Raw genomic sequence first — 21,634 nt, forward strand, 5'->3', positions numbered from 1 at the left:
AGTGGAACTTGATCTCAGTCTTGGCAAAATACCTGGAGAAAGAGCAAGGACAAAACGTGTTAGACTTGGTCTTTCTTCACAGATAAATGATCAGGGAACCCAAGAGCAGTCCTCCGGACTGTAGTCTTCCCAGTCGACGAGGTACTGCCAGCCTCTACCCCACCGACGGGAGTCCACGATCTCTCGGACCGCATAGACGGGGTGCCCCTGAAAGTCCTGGGCGGGTACACATTGCAAGAACTAAGAGTATACTCAATTTAGTCTTTGGTGCAAGTACTGCTGCTGGTACTTGGGTTGCCTATAGAGGTAGCCAGAATAAATGTAGTAAATGTATTAATTATTTACACATGTGCAGATTAACTGAGATATTGAGCAAATAAGCACCAACAGCCAAAAATATTTAGGTACACTGACAGTCATCAGGAATTCAAACAGAAAGAAAATATCGACAATACCCAGTTTCACCATGATCATGTTCCAGGATCAAAACCAGTAGGATTTCCTAGTTGACTATATACAGTACAGACCAAAAGTTTGGACACACCTTCTCATTCAAAGAGTTTTCTTTATTTTCATGACTATGAATATTGTAGCTTCAAACTGAAGGCATCAAAACTATGAATTAACGCATGGAATTATATACTGAACAAAAAAGTGTGAAACAACTGAAAATATGTCTTATATTCTAGGTTCTTCAAAGTAGCCACCTTATGCTTTGATTACTGCTCCGCACACTCTTGGCATTCTGTTGATGAGCTTCAAGAAGTAGTCACCTGAAATGGTTTTCCAAGTCTTGAAGGAGTTCCCAGAGATGCTTAGCACTTGTTGGCCATTTTGCCTTCACCCTGCGGTCCAGCTCACCCCAAACCATCTCGATTGGGTTCAGGTCCGGTGACTGTGGAGGCCAGGTCATCTGGCGCAGCAACCCATCACTCTCCTTCTTGGTCAAATAGCCCTTACACAGCCTGGAGGTGTGTTTGAGGTCATTGTTCTGTTGAAAAATAAATGATGGTCCAACTAAACGCAAACCGGATGGAATAGCATGCCGCTGCAAGATGCTGTAATAGCCATGCTGGTTCAGTATGCCTTCAATTTTGAATAAATCCCCAACAGTGTCACCAGCAAAGCACCCCCACACCATCACACCCCCTCCTCCATGCTTCACGGTGGGAACCAGGCATGTAGAGTCCATCCGTTCACCTCTTCTGCGCCGCACAAAGACACGGTGGTTGGAACCAAAGATCTCAAACTTGGACTCATCAGACCAAAGCACAGATTTCCACTGGTCTAATGACCATTCCTTGTGTTCTTTAGCCTAAAACAAGTCTCTTCTGCTTGTTGCCTGTCCTCAGCAGTGGTTTCCTAGCAGCTATTTTACCATGAAGGCCTGATTCACACAGTCTCCTCTTAACAGTTGTTCTAGAGATGTGTCTGCTGCTAGAACTCTGTGTGGCATTGACCTGTTCTCTAATCTGAGCTGCTGTTAACCTGCGATTTCTGAGGCAGGTGACTCTGATTAACTTATCGTCCGCAGCAGAGGTGACTCTTGGTCTTCCTTTCCTGGGGCGGTCCTCATGTGAGCCAGCTTCTTTGTAGCGCTTGATGGTTTTTGCGACTGCACTTGGGGACACTTTCAAAGTTTTCCCAATTGTTCGGACTGACTGGCCTTCATTTCTTAAAGTAATGATGGCCACTCGTTTTTCTTTACTTAGCTGCTTTTTTCTTGCCATAATACAAATTCTAACAGTCTATTCAGTAGGACTACCAGCTGTGTACTGTATCCACCTCCTGCACAACACAACTGATGGTCCCAACCCCATTTATAAGGTTTGAAATCCCACTTATTAAACCTGACAGGGCACACCTGTGAAGTGAAAACCATTTCAGGTGACTACCTCTTGAAGCTCATCAACAGAATGCCAAGAGTGTGCGGCGCAGTAATCAAAGCAAAGTATGGCTACTTTGAAGAACCTAGAATATAAGACATATTTTCAGTTGTTTCACACTTTTTTGTTCAGTATATAATTCCACATGCGTTAATTCATAGTTTTGATGCCTTCAGTGTGAAGCTACAATATTCATAGTCATGAAAATAAAGACAACTCTTTGAATGAGAAGGTGTGTCCAAACGTTTGGTCTCTACTGTATATTTCTCTAGATATTGTACTTTCAAACACTGTAGCAACATGTTCATTGAAGGTGGTATGTGAGGATACAATAAATTACAAATCCAAGTGCTGTTGTTATTATGAATATATTATTTAATATTTTCATATTTTATTAAATAATATTTCGGTCTGTTAAGGGTTGTCCTGTGAATACCAGCCCAATAAGGCAGTGGTATTAGGATAAAATTGAAAGGGATGAACCAAGCTCTGGCATTGTTGAACAGCAAAACTCTGCACACACATGGAATAAATTCACACAATTTCTTAAATACAAGAATTTATTAGCCAAAATAAGTCAACTCAAAGTCAAACATATTTCAATCAACAAACTCTTTACTATGCTAAAACAATCCAACTAAACTACCAAGCAGAATGAAAGAATAAGGAAGACTAATGGGCTACGTACAATATAAACAAGTTGATCAAAGATGGTTGAAAACCATGACCAAAAGAGTGATGCAACATTACCATGCAATGTTTATGTTTGAGAACCAAGGATTATCTTGAAGAATCTGGAATTGAAATTAATTTAGTCTTGGGACTAACTTAGGCAATAATTGGCATACCTTTCAATACAATTAAATTCAGTTTTATTTATATAGCGCTAATCCACAACTTTCGACAACCATTCACAATGCAAGATCGGATAAAATATTATTTAAATAAGATAATATTTTAAAGAATGATTTGCTAACTGAAACCAACCTTCTGGATGATAAATTCTCAACAGTGTTTAATTAGCTCCCTTTATTTATTAAAATAATATTTAAAGAAATATTATTTTGAATAAGAACCAAATCTTTGAGAAATGGGCTTAATTGTGTTACTTAGTTATCAGGTTTAGTAAAATAATATTTAATGAAATATTATTTTACTAGATTGACAACTAAAAACCTTTTTGGGTAAATAATCTTAGCAGGCAAACACGTGTTCTTAGCTGTTAGTAGTTAAAGCTAAAAAAAGAAGCTTAAAGCTTATCATCCGAATCAAACACATACCTTTAAAATAGCATTAATAAAAGGGTTAAAATGCATAAGCATGGACGGCGCGTTATGGCCAATCTTCTGTTTAAAATCACCCTTTAAATAAAGTTTGTCTCAACTTAAAAAAAAAAGAAAAACAAAACACACAAACTGAGCACATGTGCTGAGCAGATAATCTGCTAGCACTAAAATGGCTGAGTTTCAACAAAAACAAAAACAAACGTCATAAAACAAAAACTGTTTAGATTATTTCATTCTAAACTACTTCTCTCTGCCCAAAACACAACCTCTTACATGAACCGTGCTGAGGAAAAGTGGTCTGGGTGACGAAGTTGAAGAAAACATCCACAGAGAACAAAGGGTTAGTTTGCAGCTAACCTCTGTAGCTGTGGGGAGGGGCGGCTCGCTCTGTCGGCCGGCCAAACTGCACGTTGCTGCTGTAACCATGATGATGTGGTCCCGTTGTCCTTCCTTCAGAACGGGAAAACCGCTCCACTCAGCGTCGTAGAGACAGGGTCTCTGCTGGGAACTCTCTGGAACACAGTTTGCTTCTGTAGACCTCAGAAAGAAAGTCTAGCAATGCTTCTACCTTAATTACCCCCGTTCATGAATGAATATCGAATACACAAACACCAATTCATTCCTACTGAACTTAGTGCATATGATCGTATGACACTCTTGGATCCAGTTTGAAGAGTTATGTCTGTTTGCCAGCAAAGAGATATTAGCGCGCTGTGTCCCTCCGTCCAGTTCGCTGGAGACCTGCGTGGAAGAGGTCCGTTTGTTGCAAACTGGGTTTTTATTCGGACAATGACGTCACGGGAAGTCCACTGTTACCCTTTTTCCTGGCTCTGCTGGAAGTAGATTAATGCTATTTATTTTGAAAGTTCCAGGAAAGTCCATACAGGCCTTTCATTTTGTAGCCATGGCTGGGGTCCCAACATTGCAAATAAGCAGTTCTTTGCTGCAGCTGTTACTAAGTTGTGCATATAATACAGCCATAATTGATTTTGAGGTTTGACTCAGGAGGGAAACCCTTCTAGTGACTGTTTAACAATCTGGACAAGCCAACCCCTGTTGCCAAAGGCACCCTCCGCCATTCAACACATGCAGGCAGAGGGAGGCAAGCCAAGATTATTTGTATGGCACATTTTGACAAGACAATTGAAAGTGCTTCACATGATGAAAAATTATACATTGCAGTGGCATGATAAAGGAAAGTAATGAAAAGTTAAAAAAAACTTGGACTATAGACTGAAATTGATTAATTCACTCTTTCTTAACACTTTCTTAACATAAAATCATGCGTCATGCATCATGAGTCAACTCCTTAGAACTGTTCTGACCCATTATGTGTTTCAAAAACTAAATATTCCTTTAAAATCTCACCCACGTCTGGCCCCAGGTTTAGAGAATTCCTGATGCTCTTTACCTTGCTCCTAACTTCTTCTAGGAGAGCCCAGCTTAGCCACGGACTCTCAGGGAGGGATCTTTTACAGTGAACTGCTTCTCACTGTGGGCATCAGGGTCCTTTATGCTGTCTGTTCCAAGGTGGAAAATACTTATTGACCTTTATCCTTAACTTGCTAAGTTGCAGCCAAGTACTGGAAATCAGTTGCATTTGACCTACCCATTGTCAACATTTTGTTCATTGGGTGTTGATCTGAGCTATTTAATTCTGCAGAGGAAACACATCAGCTGAGCTCATATATGCAATTGTTTCTGCTCATCAGTACATAATTAATAATAAAGCCATTGGTAACCTGTTATAATACCCAATAAATAAACTCATTTAGAAATAGAGTCCAGGTGAGTGTAATTTATTCCGAGTGTAAATCTAAAAGTTCTCAAAGGTTTGTTAGAGAACATTAGTGAACAAACAACATCATGAGGACCAAGGAACACAGCAGACAGGTCAGGGAGGAAGATGTGGAGAAGTTTAAAGCAGGAAAATAATATTTCAAGCTTTAAACATCTAACAGAGCTCCACTAATCCATCATCTGCAATATGTTAAAATGGGAAGACCAAACCTATCAAGACATGACTGTCCACCTAAACTGACAGGCAAGGAGAGCATCAACCAGAGAAGCAACCAAGGGACCCATTGTAACCCTGCAGAGGTTACCTTGGAAAGACCTAAGAGAAAATTGATATTCATAGATGCTCTCCATCTAAACTTTCTGAGCTTAAGCTATTTTGCAAAAAAGAATTTGGAAAATGTCAGTGTCTAGATGTGCAAAGTTGTTAGAGACGTAATTCAAAAGACCTTATACTGTAATTGCAAAGAAAAGTAGTTCTACTAAGTGTGGACTCCACAAACACCACACTTTTCCGATTTTTATTTGAAGTAAATCAATGGTGATTCAAACCAGGGAAAATATACCGGTAATTCTTCATGAAGATGTTCCAGTTCTCAGAGCTGCTTAACAGGCTATTTAAGATTTAGAGGTAAATCCACTCAAGTCTTTGACAGGAGATCAGAGTTTTGTTGCCAAGCACCGGCTCATTGTGGGTTTCTGTGAGGACAGTTGTTTCTTCTTGGTGAGGTTGCTGCGAGCATCCCGCCCTGCCAAAAAGTAAAGAATGGGGTCCACACAGCTGTTGGCACTGGCTAAGGGTCGCGTCACCTTGTAGGCCATGCTGGCAGTCTCCAGCAAACTGCAGCTGATCTGATGAACACATATTGCATATCTAAGGAGCATTAAAGACAATGTAACGGAGTAAATATCTGAAACGTATTTGGGGCTTACCTTTGATGGATTGACCTGTCTCAGGTATCTAAATGAGTAGTAAAAACTCCTGGTGAGGTGGAAAGGAAGGAAGCACAGCATGAACGCTGCCAGCACAATAATGATCATCTTCACCGACTTCTGCTTTGACCGTTGGGCCGTTGGACCACCTCCTTCACCTTCAGCTCCCTGGAAAGACCCCCAGCCGGGCTCCAAAAGCTTCCGTACCATGAGGCCGTAGCAAACCATCACCACAATGAAGGGCAAGACAAACATGAGCACTGACACAACTGAGCTGTACACCAGGAAGTCATCAAAATGCTCCGGGCTGGTGGTGTCATAGCAGATTCGTTCTGTCTTTACATCCCTGGTAGAGGACATACAAAAATACATATAAAGCTGCAGAAACAGAAAGGCAGGCTGTCAAATTGTGGGTGAGTAGGCTGTCAGTTCGTCCAGTTTTGACCCATTTAGGCATCATAAGATGAGAAGCCAGGCAGGAATTGCAAAATAAACAACAGTTTAATCACCTTGTTCTTGAAAAGTAGAGAATCGGAGCCTGGCATAATAAAACACAGGCCCACACCCCCACAGACACCAGCCTGGCCCGACGAGCACTGACCCAGCTCAGCGAGCGGACAGGATGGCAGATACCAACAAACCGATGGAGACTGATGCAGCACAGGAACAGAATAGAACCTGCCCAACAGTTAAATAGTTTAAATTCTTCATTTATATTTGCATGGGCAAAATTCATCTCCTAAAATTTATAAAGAAGAAAATTCTAAAGACAAAGAACACAAGAAGGTTTGATCAATGGAAGGCAAACATAAAGAAATCAGAGTAGCATTGAAGCTTCTCTCTTGTGTTGAATCTTTTGCGGTGGTGTTTAAGACTAATATTCCCTTTTATATGATTTTCCTTTGCACCACCACCTACTCTGTGCATTACATTTCAGATTCATGTGTTATGCTGTATCATAGGTGTGTGTAGCTTGTCCAGTACCATACAAGTTGGCATAAAACAGGAATCGTATCAGCTTGCAGAACGGTTCACTAAAGGGCCAGTCGTTCTCGTCGGCATAGTAATAGATGAGGAAGGGCAGAGTAAAGATGTAAAGCGTGTCGCACATCGTCAGGTTGAACATGTAGATGGTGAAAGGCTTCCAGCGCTTTGTACGGAAAACGATCACATAGAGAGCCATGGCGTTCATTGCCAGGCCAATGACGAAGACCAGGGCATAGCTGACAGGAAGGAGGATGAATTTAAAGTCTTCATTAAATACACAGATGGAGCTGGAGTTGGTGCGGTTATTCATGTTGATGTCAGAGAAGTCCATGTTGATGGTGAGAGCACCTGAGGGGAAGATTTACAAAATGCATGAGTTCACTTTAATATTTAGGCATTATTCAGACAGGAAATGTGCCGTCATTTTCTAGACAGCGTAGACACAGGAAATGTGCCGTCATTTTCTAGACAATATAGTTCACAGGAAATGTGCCGTCATTTTCTAGACAGTGTTTCAGGATGCTCATTTTGTCATTCTTCAGCTGCGCAGTTCAGAACAAATCATGCAGAAGCATGGTCAAAGTTACTCAGTAGAGCTTAAGTCATTTGATTGCCTACTTCCTTTGAGCTAGAATTAATGAGAGAAAAAAAATTGAAAGTCATATAGAATGGGGAAACAGAACAATATAATAATGTTGAATATGAATGATAAATCTGCACTTAATTAAATTCCATTATTGTTTTTTCCTGAATAAGTACAAGCATTGGTAGATTGTAAGATGTGGGTTTTATAGAACAGTTTTAGACAACATGTAAAACCTTTCTCTTCTTATTGATTCACGCTGTTTATAGTGTTGCAACACAATGTTTACTGGAGCTGTATTCATGTGCAAATAATCAGCCCTCATCCTCACAAACTTAATGCCTAAGTCTTCTGAAAACTCACAGCTGTGAGCAGAACAGAGGAATGACTTTCTAACTCAAACCAGACTCTCAAAGCTGTTTGTAGATTTTCTCTCTTGCAAGTTGTCCCATTGCCTCACTCAGCCTCAGTTGGTATTTCTACTCACTGACAAGCTCAAATCAGTCACGCATTAACAAAAACACAACTTTTTTAATGCAAATTTAGGGGCAAGCCTAACTAGATTCTCGGATTAACAAAAACTTTAAATTTTCTTTGTCTCTTTCTATTTACTTTGTAAAACCTGTGGCTCCTGTTATATATTAGCACTCACCTCTTGCAGTTTCCTCTTTGGAACTGCTGCAGGTCAACTTTCAGAGATAACAGTTGAGAAGTATGGGGTTCCATTTGTGTCAAAATTAAGTACATGTAATATGTGCAGATGCTGTTGGTCTATGTTGTTGCTGTGTCTTTGGTTGATGTCTATTGTCTTGATGTTTTTGCCACGTGATGTTGCTGCATGCATATGTCCATCTTGCATATGTGTTTGATGTATATGTCCATCTTGCATATGTGTTTGATGCATATGTCTATGATGCATATGTGTTTGATGAATATGTTGCACATAGGTGTTGCATATGTCTGTAGCTGCTGCTGTGGTTATTACTCACTGCAATCTTGCCAATTCATTTCCAGTTAACTAGAGTACATCTTGCATTTGTTTTATGACGCTGTGGCCCCCTGTGGTTGGTTGATGTAGTTGTTTGCATGTCTGTAACTTCTGTGATTGGTCAATGTCATTGCTCTCTGCTGTTGGTCCATGCTGTTGGTTCATGTCGTTGGTCCTTGTCGTTGGTCAGTGGGGTTGTTGCCTGTTCCCCTCGTCATTAATAACTGTTGTAGTGCGCCATGTCTGATCTATGTATTTAGATATTACAAAAATATTGTTTTTTCAACATCAGTGGTTTCAAAATCTTTATATTTTGCCCTTGCTCTATTTACTTCTGGCATTAAATAGGCCAGCACAGCGAGAAGATGGCGTTCTGGCGCAAATAGCCTCAGGATAATGATGGAGGGTCATTTTATAGGCCTAAAACTTTTAAATAACACCATGGAGTTCAGTCTAGTTAATGTGTATAAATGTGTGCCCACATTAGCAGTACTCAGGAGTATAGATCGGGCTCAGTGAATCCAGCTCGACCCGACCCGGGCCGGGCCCGAGGGTGTAAAAAGCCCGAACCGAGTTCGATCAGCAGATTTTAATTATGGGCGCAAGCCTGAAGGAAACCCAGTGCTACTGGATGCAGTCAGTCCATGCGGTGCCCACCACCGACTGATAGCGGTGTAACCGAGCGTTCCTTCAGAGTGCAGTGGGCTCCAAAAATAGTTTGAAGCCCAGTCCTGTAATGATCTATAGTTTAAAATATAGATCATTACAGGACTGGGCTTCAAACTATTTTTGGAGCCCATCAAGTGTTGAAAATGGGACTATGTTGGCCCTTTTAAAATAAGGCTTACTGAAACTTTCAAAATAAAAGCCTCAGTCTTCCAGAGTTACTCGTAATGTTTAAGCTGATAATAGCATACATAATGATTTTAGAATAGCCAGCAGATATATATAACTAACGGAACTAACCCAGACTTGAAAGGACAACCATGCAGGACTTCAAAAGATGACCTAGACATACTTTACAAAATAAAAGTATTCAAATTTCACACAGTGATAATTGCAGCATTAGTCTTAACATTACTGCTGGGACTCAGTAATGGAAATTGTTCTTCTTTATCCTTTCAAAATAAAATTTACTGATCTTTACAAAATTAAAGCCTCAACATTCCTTAGTTGGGGCTTGCCATAGCAACAGAGGGAGAGAAGTGAATGGGCTTGCTTCACTGCCTCCAATGTTATTGTAAAGAGTCACCTATTATTATCCACGTCTAAACTGGATTGTTTATTATGTATATTTATTGGGACCTACCATGGCATTTCTTCTTCATTGATAATACAAAAGTTTAATTTTGTCTATAAAATCTTGCCTGTTTTGTTTTACAGGAACAATTTGGATTTAAAATGTACTGTCATATTTAGCTAAATATCACACTGACTGTATTAATCAAAGTGAAGGGGAAATTTACTTTGTGCCTGTCATGACCCCTGGCCCTTATGCTACTTAAACATTTGAATGTATGAAATCAGATCTGATTTAGCCCAAAACTTTGTAGTGACTACCCAGAGCCTCTGATCAAAGACACGAGTGGCATTTTCATAATTTTTAATCTTAGAGTCTTCCAAGGATAACTGTGTATTTTCAATCGATATTAAAATAAGTGGCTTTCATAAAAAAGGGAAAATAAAGGTTAGCATCCATTGGCCTATTAAGCCCCCTAGTGTCAGAATAAAATTTCAATTGGTTGAACTATGATTAAACAATCCAGTGGTCCAGACACTAGATACTGGAGTTAGATTTTAAGCCTGGTCGGGTCGTGCCTTGATGTCACGCAAGACAGTCGGGTCGGATCAGGCTCAAAGCTTAGTCTATTTAGTTGTACTGGATACAAAATGTGGTTAAACGTAGTATAAAATAGAGGACTCGTATTTTAGTTGTTGTCTACTCTTTTGTGAAAAGAGAGGGACAAATAGCACATCTGTCTGCTCTGCCCCGACCTGCACGACACGCCTGTTTGGGCCGGACCTGTGTGTGATGGGCCTATTTAATGCCTGAAGTAAATATAGCGAGGGCAAAATATAAAGATTTTGAAACCACTGATATTGAAAAACCGATATTTTTGTAATATCTAAATACATACAGGTCCTTCTCAAAATATTAGCATATTGTGATAAAGTTCATTATTTTCCATAATGTCATGATGAAAATTTAACATTCATATATTTTAGATTCATTGCACACTAACTGAAATATTTCAGGTATTTTATTGTCTTAATATGGATGATTTTGGCATACAGCTCATGAAAACCCAAAATTACTATCTCACAAAATTAGCATATCATTAAAAGGGTCTCTAAACGAGCTATGAACCTAATCATCTGAATCAACGAGTTAACTCTAAACACCTGCAAAAGATTCCTGAGGCCTTTAAAACTCCCAGCCTGGTTCATCACTCAAAACCCCAATCATGGGTAAGACTGCCGACTTGACTGCTGTCCAGAAGGCCACTATTGACACCCTCAAGCAAGAGGGTAAGACACAGAAAGAAATTTCTGAACGAATAGGCTGTTCCCAGAGTGCTGTATCAAGGCACCTCAGTGGGAAGTCTGTGGGAAGGAAAAAGTGTGGCAGAAAACGCTGCACAACGAGAATAGGTGACCGGACCCTGAGGAAGATTGTGGAGAAGGGCCGATTCCAGACCTTGGGGGACCTGTGGAAGCAGTGGACTGAGTCTGGAGTAGAAACATCCAGAGCCACCGTGCACAGGCGTGTGCAGGAAATGGGCTACAGGTGCTGCATTCCCCAGGTCAAGCCACTTTTGAACCAGAAACAGCGGCAGAAGCGCCTGACCTGGGCTACAGAGAAGCAGCACTGGACTGTTGCTCAGTGGTCCAAAGTACTTTTTTCGGATGAAAGCAAATTCTGCATGTCATTCGGAAATCAAGGTGCCAGAGTCTGGAGGAAGACTGGGGAGAAGGAAATGCCAAAATGCCAGAAGTCCAGTGTCAAGTACCCACAGTCAGTGATGGTCTGGGGTGCCGTGTCAGCTGCTGGTGTTGGTCCACTGTGTTTTATCAAGGGCAGGGTCAATGCAGCTAGCTATCAGGAGATTTTGGAGCACTTCATGCTTCCATCTGCTGAAAAGCTTTATGGAGATGAAGATTTCATTTTTCAGCACGACCTGGCACCTGCTCACAGTGCCAAAACCACTGGTAAATGGTTTACTGACCATGGTATCACTGTGCTCAATTGGCCTGCCAACTCTCCTGACCTGAACCCCATAGAGAATCTGTGGGATATTGTGAAGAGAACGTTGAGACGCTCAAGACCCAACACTCTGGATGAGCTAAAGGCCGCTATCGAAGCATCCTGGGCCTCCATAAGACCTCAGCAGTGCCACAGGCTGATTGCTTCCATGCCACGCCACATTGAAGCAGTCATTTCTGCAAAAGGATTCCCGACCAAGTATTGAGTGCATAACTGTACATGATTATTTGAAGGTTGACGTTTTTTGTATTAAAAACACTTTTCTTTTATTGGTCGGATGAAATATGCTAATTTTGTGAGATAGGAATTTTTCATGAGCTGTATGCCAAAATCATCCGTATTAAGACAATAAAAGACCTGAAATATTTCAGTTAGTGTGCAATGAATCTAAAATATATGAATGTTAAATTTTCATCATGACATTATGGAAAATAATGAACTTTATCACAATATGCTAATATTTTGAGAAGGACCTGTAGATCAGACATGGCATACTTCAACAGTTATTAATGACGAGGGGAACAGGCAACAACCACACTGACCAACAACAAGGACCAACGACATGAACCAACAACATGGACCAACAGCAGAGAGCAATGACATTGACCAATCACAGAAGTTACAGACGTGCAAACAACTACGTCAACCAACAACAGGGGGCAACAGCGTCATAAAACAAATGCAAGATGTACTCTAGTTAACTGGAAATGAATTGGCAATATTGCAGTGAGTAATAACCACAGCAGCAGCTACAGACATATGCAACACCTATGTGCAACATATTCATCAAACACATATGCAAGATGGACATATGCATGCAGCAACAACACGTGGCAAAAACATCAAGACAATAGACATCAACCAAAGACACATAGCAACAACATAGATCAACAGCATCTGCACATATTACATGTACTTAATTTTGACACAAATGGAACCCCATAGAGAATCAGACATTTTTTTAAAGTCCGTCATGTCCTCCTAACCATCAGTGTGAAAAGCAGGACAAACTGAACACATGTAGCTATACAGCAACATCCTGTAATTTTCTGCTGAAGTGGCTCTTCACAAAGATCCATAAAACTGATCAAACGTTGAAAGATACTCACATCAAATGAGTGTTTTAATGCAGCCGCTCCTAAGCGGTGTATCCTCAGTGCTCTGTTTTTGGCTGAGTGCACACATAGGAACTTTGGGTTGGTTAAGAACTTCGAGGTGTGTGCTAGTCCGACAAGCTGCAGCCTGCATTCTTTATCCTGAGGGCTCAGATACTACTGTATTTGTCAAATGAACAGCCACCTTAAACTGTTCAAATGTTTAATCTTTCTGGCATAAAATTTCACAAAATTATCAAATTCAAAGTCAGCTTTATTGTTCATTCCGCCATTTGCCGAAGACACAGGTAGGCCCCTCCTTGAACCGTCACCTTAACGTGGTGGAGGGGTTTGAGTGCTCAAATGATCCTAGAGGCTATGTTGTCTGGGGCCTAAATGCCCCTGGTAGGGTCTCCCATGGCAAACAGGCTCTAGGTGATGGGTCAGACAACGAGTGGTTCAAGAATCCCTCATGAAGAACAAAATATCGAGGCACGTACCGGGGTCCCACCCTGGAGCCAGGCCTGGGGTCGGGACTCGTCGGAGAGCGCCTGGTAGCCAGGTTGCTCCTCGCGGGACCCGGCCGGGCCAAGCCCGAACGAGAGACGCGAGGCCATCCCCCAGTGGGCCCACCACCTGCAGGGGGAACCGTGAGGGACCGGTGCAAAGAGGATTGGGTGGCAGATGAAGGTGGAGACCTCAGCGGCCCGATCCCCGGATGCTTAGGCTGGCTCTAGGGACGTGGAATGTCACCTCGCTGGGGAGGAATGAGCTGAGCCTGAGCTTGTGCGGGAGGTCGAGAGATATCGACTAGAAATAGTTGGGCTCGCCTCCACGCACAGCGTGGGCTCTGGAACCCATCTCCTTGAGAGGGGTTGGACTCTCTTCTACTCTGGAGTGGCCCACGGGGAGAGGCGGCGGGCTAGTGTGGGTTTGCTTGTTGCCCCCCAGCTCAGCCGTCTCGTGTTGGGGTTTACCCCAGTGGATGAGAGGGTCGTATCCCTGCGCCTTCGGGTTGGGGAGAGGTCTCTGACTATCATTTCAGCCTACGGGCCGAGTGGTAGTGCAGAGTACCTGGCCTTCTTGGCGTCCCTGTCGGGGGTGCTGGATAGTGCCCCTCCCGAGGACTCCATTATTCTGCTGGGGGACTTCAACGCCCACATGGGGAACGACAGTGACAACTGGAGAGGCGTGATCGGGAGGAATGGCCTACCCGATCTGAATCCGAGTGGTGTTTTGTTATTGGACTTCTGTGCTAGTCACGGATTGTCCATAACGAACACCATGTTCAAACATAAGGATGTCCATCAGTGCACTTGGCACCAGGACACCCTAGGCAGGAGGTCGATGATCGACTTTGTTGTCGTATCATCAGACCTTCGGCCGCATGTTTTGGACACTCGGGTGAAGAGAGGGGCTGAGCTGTCCACTGATCATCACCTGGTGGTGAGTTGGATCCGCTGGAGGAGGAGATTGCCAGACAGACTTGGCAGGCCCAAGCGCATAGTGAGGGTCTGCTGGGAACGCCTGGCGGAGCCCTCGGCCAGGGATGTATTCAACTCCCACCTCCGGGAGAGCTTCGACCAGATCCTGGGGGATGTTGGAGACATAGAGTCCGAGTGGACCATGTTCTCCGCATTTATTGTCGATGCTGCTGCCCATAGCTGCGGCCGTAAGGTCTGCGGTGCCTGTCGTGGTGGCAATCCCAGAACCCTGTGGTGGACACCGGCAGTAAGGGATGCTGTTAAGCTGAAGAAGGAGTCCTATCGGCTGTGGTTGGCTTGTGGGACTCCTGAGGCAGCTGACGGGTACCGTGAGGCCAAGCGTGCTGTGGCCCGGGCTATGGCAGAGGCAAAAACTCGGGCCTGGGAAGAGTTCGGTGAGGCCATGGAGAAGGACTACCGGTTGGCCTCGAAGCGATTCTGGCAAACCGTCCGGCACCTCAGGAGGGGGAAGCAGTGCTTCGCCAACATTGTTTATAGTGGGGGCAGGAGACTGCTGACCTCGACTGAGGACATTATCGGGCGGTGGAAGGAGTACTTCGAGGATCTCCTCAATCCTGCCATCACGCATTCCGTGGTGGAAACAGAAGCTGGGGACTCGGGGTTGGACTCTTTCATCACCCAGGCTGAAGTCACCGAGGTGGTTAAAAAGCTCCACGGTGGCAAGGCTTCGGGGGTGGATGAGATCCGCCCTGAGTACCTCAAGTCTCTGGATGTTGTAGGGCTGTTATGGTTGACACGCCTCTTCAACATTGTGTGGCGGTCGGGGACAGTGCCTCTGGACTGGCAGACTGGGGTGGTGGTCCCCCTTTATAAGAAGGGGGACCGGAGAGTGTGTTCCAACTACAGGGGGATCACACTCCTCAGCCTCCCTGGTAAGGCCTACGCCAGGGTATTGGAGAGGAGAGTCTGACCGATAGTCGAACCTCGGCTTCAGTAGGAGCAGTGTGGTTTTCGTCCCGGCCGTGGAACACTGGACCAGCTCTATACCCTCTACAGGGTGCTCGAGGGTTCATGGGAGTTTGCCCAACCGGTTCACATGTGTTTTGTGGACCTGGAGAAGGCATTCGACTGTGTCCCTCGTGATGCCCTGTGGGGGGTCCTCCAGGAGTATGGAATCGGGGGCCCTTTATTAGGGGCCATCCGGTCCCTGTACGAGCGGAGCAGGAGTTTGTTCCGCATTGCCGGCACTAAGTCGGACCTGTTCCCAGTGCATGTTGGACTCCGGCAGGGCTGCCCTTTGTCACCGGTCCTGTTCATAACTTTTATGGACAGGATTTCTAGACGCAGACAAGGGCCGGAGGGGGTCTGGTTTGGGGACCAGAGGATTTCGTCTCTTCTTTTTGCAGATGACGTGGTCCTGCTGGCCCCCTCTAGCCAAGACCTACAACATGCGCTGTGGCGGTTCGCAGCCGAGTGTGAAGCGGCTCGGATGAGGATCAGCTCCTCCAAGTCCGAGGCCATGGTACTCGACCGGAAAAGGGTGGCTTGTCCTCTTCAGGTTGGAGGGGAGTTCCTGCCTCAAATGGAGGAGTTTAAGTATCTCGGGGTCTTGTTCACGAGTGAGGGAAGAATGGAGCGGGAGATCGACAGACGGATCTGTGCGGCTGCAACAGTAATGGGAGCGCTGTGCCGGTCCATTGTGGTGAAGAGAGAGCTGAGCCGAAAAGCAAAGCTCTCAATTTACTGGTCGGTCTACGTTCCTACCCTCACCTATGGCCATGAACTTTGGGTCATGACCGAAAGAACGAGATCCCGGATACAAGCGGCTGAAATGAGCTTCCTCCGTAGGGTGGCCGGGCACTCTCTTAGAGATAGGATGAGGAGCTCGGCCATCCGGGAGGGGCTCGGAGTAGAGCCGCTGCTCCTCCACATCGAGAGGAGCCGGTTGAGGTGGCTCGGGCATCTATACCGGATGCCTCCTGGACGCTTTCCTCGGGAGGTGTTCCAGGCACGTCCCACCGGGAGGAGGCCCAGGGGACGGCCCAGGACACGCTGGAGGGACTATGTCTCTCGGCTGGCCTGGGAACGCCTTGGGCTCCCCCTGGAGGAACTGGAGGAGGTGTCTGGAGAGAGGGACGTCTGGGCATCTCTGCTGAGTCTGCTGCCCCCGCGACCCGGTCCCGGATAAGCGGAAGACAACGAGTACGAGTACGAGTACATGTAGGAATTTAAATTATTCCTACTCAGCCTCATGGTGTTAAAAAAGGGACAAATGAAGACCTGCAAGAATTGCATGAATATGGATGAGTGGCGATGAGTGGCATGCACAAAATATAACAAATTAAGGTTATCTTAAAAAAATTTAAATGTGGACATTTATTTTAATTTTTGTCATACCACAATTCAGCTACTCTGTAACGGATCTTTTCAGTTTTTGCTTCTTTGTTATAATATTTTTTCATCCAGGGATAGATTGTTTGTTTGTATATTTCTCCTTAAAAAGTAAAGTATCAAATAGTTTGTATTTGTACTCGTACTTGTCGTCTTCCGCTTATCCGGGACCAGGTCGCGGGGGCAGCACACTCAGCAGAGACACCCAGACGTCCCTCTCCCCAGACACCTCCTCCAGTTCCTCCAGGGGGAGCCCAAGGCGTTCCCAGGCCATCCAAGAGACATAGTTCCTCCAGCGTGTCCTGGGCCGTCCCCTCGGCCTCCTCCTGGTGGGACGTGCCTGGAACACCTCCCGAGGAAGGCGTCCAGGAGGCATCCGGTATAGATGCCCAAGCCACCTCAACTGACTCCTCTTGATGTGGAGGAGCAGTGGCTCTAGTCCGAGCCCATCCCGGATGGCCGAGCTCCTCACCCTATCTCTAAGGGAGTGCCCGGCCACCTCATGTATTGGGGATCTCATTCTTTCAGTCATGACCCAAAAGTTTGTATGTGAGACTTTTATTAAGACAATTAAAAAAAATTTAGTTATAGACATCAAATCTTATTTGTTAGGAATTTGGCATTAGGTTCCTCAACCAGCATTTGTTACAATTCAGGTAGTGTCGTTGTGTTGGTAATTCAAAAACAAACGTTACACCCAAGTTGATCCCGCAAATGTTTGATGGGGCTAAGGGTAGGACAGCCGGCAGGTCATTCTATCTTCTCCGCTCCCAAAGTCTGTAGGGGGTCTCTAATACACCCTGCTCTGTGGGTGGATGTATGAAAACTTTGGAGGGTTTAATTTAGTCCCTGAGAGTAAACATATGGGACTGCCCTATTTGCAGAATCTCATCTTGATATCTCTCTGCGTTGAGATTGCCTCCAATGATAAAGAGACTTGTTTTTTAAGTAGGCTTTGGTGGAACCCCACATCCACATACTGCCCCATCCAAACGTTATTTGGCATTGGTAGAGAGAGTTTGGTAAAGTTTTCCATGGGAACAACTCACATACCCATGGCATTTTCTTACAAATATTCGTATTATTTCACAGGCAATAAATAGCCTTGTCAACAGTAAAGATTTTTTTTTGCCAAGAAGCATTGTTACAACAGAGATAAAATCCACCAAACAAACATTTCTTTACTGTTGGGCTACATTTATATATATTTATTAGCGTTATCATTGCAGATTTGTTGCTTATATATTGCATTCTATCTTCTTTTTTGTGTAAACTTGACAAAGTACAGTGAATGTGTTTATAGTCAAATGAAGGAACTCCAATCAAAGCCAGAACTGCTTTTTCTTATATGAGCCCTGATGGCAAAAAGATGATTATTCCTGACTTAGGCTTCTGAAGTCAAATCATTTCAATATTTCCCACATTTATAATACAGAACGTTGTTGTCAAATATCAAAACATTTTAACCAACACAACAAGATGTTTCATTTAATGTTTTATAAAATGGATAAATCTTTGGCAGGCAGGTCAGACTTTTATTGCTAACTGTCTGGAGAATGACAGGTTTGAAGTAAGAGAAACTATGCCGAAATGTACCTTAAAGAATCTGTTTTCTTACCTTAATTTAGGCAAAACAACACAAACCATGCATCAAACTAATCCTCTCAGTATCCTTGTGAAATACAATATCATCAAGAAATGAATGTCATCCAGTTTCTTCCCTGCCTTAAGCACTAACTGTGAATGTGTTCGGCTTCAATACGTTGCCTTGTGTGGGTGCATGTGAGGTGTTATATTAACAGGAAAGGTGAGAAGAGTCGTTTAATGTCTTACCTGCTCCACAAACTCTGTGTATTAATCATTAGCTGTCCCTTCGACTTACATATAGGGAACAAGAAAGAGCGTTCTTGCCCTTCCAGACACCGTGCCTTCTCCTCGGTTCGCCAGCATTATCAATGGAGTCATACTAACTGTTTAAGTAATTTGATATGTACTTTTCTGAGTATTCTTTAACCACATCTGCTCTAAAAACTTTGAAATTAAAGCAATTTGCTTTGGTAGGGGTGGAGTGTTTCTCAGAAGCAGTTATACATGCGAGTTCCTTCCATTATTACCAATGTGTGTTAACTTTGAGATGTTTAGACCATTTCCTTTGCCAAACTTACAAATTTCCCTTCTTAAGGCGGAGAAAAAAGGACGGGATGGGAAGATAGGTTCAAACTGTACTGGGGCAGAATAACCAAGTAATCCCAACTATGTGGATTATATACGAGAGACAATTTCTTAAATAAAAAACTTGCTTTAGATGTACTTTTACATGTATTAGCTGTATTTTTATTGCCTTTTTGATTATTTGTAAAATAACAACTTGCATCCATCCATCATCCTTTTGGGGTCGCAGGGGGGCTCCAGCGGTCATTGGGTGAGGTGGGGTACACTATGGACAGCTCGCCAGTCTATCACAGGGCAACACAAACACACACACACACACACACACACTTCTATCGGAAATTTAGAGAGACCAAATAATCTAACAGTCATGTTTTTGGACGGTGGGAGGTGGCCAGTGACCTATTTATTTGACCCATACGTTCTTCTGACCGGAAGTACAGGTCCTTCTCAAAAAATTAGCATATTGTGATAAAGTTCATTATTTTCCATAATGTAATGATGAAAATTTAATATTCATATATTTTAGATTCATTGCACACTAACTGAAATATTTCAGGTCCTTTATTGTCTTAATACGGATGATTTTGGCATACAGCTCATGAAAAACCAAAATTCCTATCTCACAAAATTAGCATATTTCATCCGACCAATAAAAGAAAAGCGTTTTTAATACAAAAAACGTCAACCTTCAAATAATCATGTACAGTTATGCACTCAATACTTGGTCGGGAATCCTTTTGCAGAAATGACTGCTTCAATGCGGCGTGGCATGGAGGCAATCAGCCTGTGGCACTGCTGAGGTCTTATGGAGGCCCAGGATGCTTCGATAGCGGCCTTTAGCTCATCCAGAGTGTTGGGTCTTGAGTCTCTCAACGTTCTCTTCACAATATCCCACAGATTCTCTATGGGGTTCAGGTCAGGAGAGTTGGCAGGCCAATTGAGCACAGTGATACCATGGTCAGTAAACCATTTACCAGTGGTTTTGGCACTGTGAGCAGGTGCCAGGTCGTGCTGAAAAATGAAATCTTCATCTCCATAAAGCTTTTCAGCAGATGGAAGCATAAAGTGCTCCAAAATCTCCTGATAGCTAGCTGCATCTTCCTCCAGGCACCTTGATTTCCGAATGACATGCAGAATTTGCTTTCATCCGAAAAAAGTACTTTGGACCACTGAGCAACAGTCCAGTGCTGCTTCTCTGTAGCCCAGGTCTGGGGAATGCGGCACCTGTAGCCCATTTCCTGCACACGCCTGTGCACGGTGGCTCTGGATGTTTCTACTCCAGACTCAGTCCACTGCTTCCGCAGGTCCCCCAAAGTCTGGAATCGGCCCTTCTCCACAATCTTCCTCAGGGTCCGGTCACCTCTTCTCGTTGTGCAGCGTTTTCTGCCACACTTTTTCCTTCCCACAGACTTCCCACTGAGGTACCTTGATACAGCACTCTGGGAACAGCCTATTTATTCAGAAATTTCTTTCTGTGTCTTACCCTCTTGCTTGAGGGTGTCAATAGTGGCCTTCTGGACAGCAGTCAGGTCGGCAGTCTTACCCATGATTGGGGTTTTGAGTGATGAACCAGGCTGGGAGTTTTAAAGGCCTCAGGAATCTTTTGCAGGTGTTTAGAGTTAACTCGTTGATTCAGATGATTAGGTTCATAGCTCATTTAGAGACCCTTTTAATGATATGCTAATTTTGTGAGATAGGAATTTTGGGTTTTCATGAGCTGTATGCCAAAATCATCCGTATTAAGACAATAAAAGACCTGAAATATTTCAGTTAGTGTGCAATGAATCTAAAATATATGAATGTTAAATTTTCATCATTACATTATGGAAAATAATGAACTTCATCACAATATGCTAATTTTTTGAGAAGGACCTGTATATTAACATTTCCGAGTGCCCCAGCCTGAGTCCAGGCCCAATTTTGATAGAGAATCTGTGGGGCAAGCTAAAGGTTAGGGTGATGGCACAGAGGTCTTCCAACATCAAAAGATTTGGAGCTCACCATCAAATACGCAAAAAGCTGGTCAGCAATTATAAAAAGGGTTCATTATTGGAATGCCAATAAAGATTTTTACACCAATTGTTTTGTTTTTTTCTCAATAAACTATAGGCCCTTTGCAGGCCTATTGCATTTACATGTTTCCATTATCTTTAACAATTACTGCACACTTGTCTAAAACCCGAGGTATCTTTACTTTCCAAAAATTTTATTTAAATTGGAAAATGTTCTAAATTACCTGTGTAAAGGTGAACAAACAGACACATTTCTTTACTCAGATAATGCTTCGTCTTAATAGAGTAAGCTTAAGGAATTTCAGCCCTATATTATATTATATTATATTATATTATATTATATTATATTATATTATATTAAAAAGAGAAGGTAAGCACCCTTTTCATTGTGCTTTTAAAGACGATCGATTTTTCCTTGATCGACTGCGGTTTCTTGTTGCTATGCGGTTATGGTCTGTAGCCTTTTCTTTTTGCTGGTGGCACTTCGGGAAAAGAATACTTTCGTTGGATGACCCCGACAAAATTTCAGCCATCTCCATCAGTCGCCTTGTCTCCGTATTTGCTTTCAAAGACCTCAGCGGGCGTATTAATAAAACCATGTCGACACTGGTGAAGAGACATAAAGATGATCCTCTGCTTTCTTCCCCCCCCCTCCTCATCGGATACCATCCTTGTCCACATGGTGGCGCCGTTGAACTTAATTTGCTGCGCGGGCTCCCCTTTAACACCCCCCCCCCCCCCCCCTCTCTCTCCTTTCCTCTGCTCTTTCTTTCTCTGCTGCCTATAACAGTACAG

The 21,634-nt window shown here is 43.4% G+C and overlaps 1 protein-coding gene across 2 annotated transcripts; it reads right to left on the reverse strand.

Moving 5' to 3' along the window:
• Window positions 1–4,950: 4,950 nt before the first annotated feature.
• p2ry2.1 (purinergic receptor P2Y2, tandem duplicate 1) lies at window positions 4,951–21,497 on the reverse strand. Of its 2 annotated transcripts, none has more exons than XM_047391562.1 (5): window positions 21,218–21,497; window positions 6,887–7,237; window positions 6,412–6,580; window positions 5,903–6,248; window positions 4,951–5,821 (listed from the first exon to the last, which is right to left on the reverse strand). In XM_047391562.1, the coding sequence occupies exons 2-5, from the start codon at window positions 7,218–7,220 to the stop codon at window positions 5,630–5,632; spliced, it is 1,041 nt and encodes a 346-aa protein (XP_047247518.1). In that variant the 5' UTR covers window positions 7,221–7,237; window positions 21,218–21,497; the 3' UTR covers window positions 4,951–5,629. The 2 variants fall into 2 exon arrangements, with proteins under 2 accessions (XP_047247518.1, XP_047247520.1); XM_047391564.1 differs by lacking the exon at window positions 21,218–21,497 and adding an exon at window positions 18,274–18,371.
• Between the last annotated feature and the right edge of the window lie 137 nt (window positions 21,498–21,634).

The sequence above is a fragment of the Girardinichthys multiradiatus genome, chromosome 18 (assembly GCF_021462225.1).
Source record: "Girardinichthys multiradiatus isolate DD_20200921_A chromosome 18, DD_fGirMul_XY1, whole genome shotgun sequence".
Lineage (NCBI taxonomy): Eukaryota > Metazoa > Chordata > Actinopteri > Cyprinodontiformes > Goodeidae > Girardinichthys > Girardinichthys multiradiatus.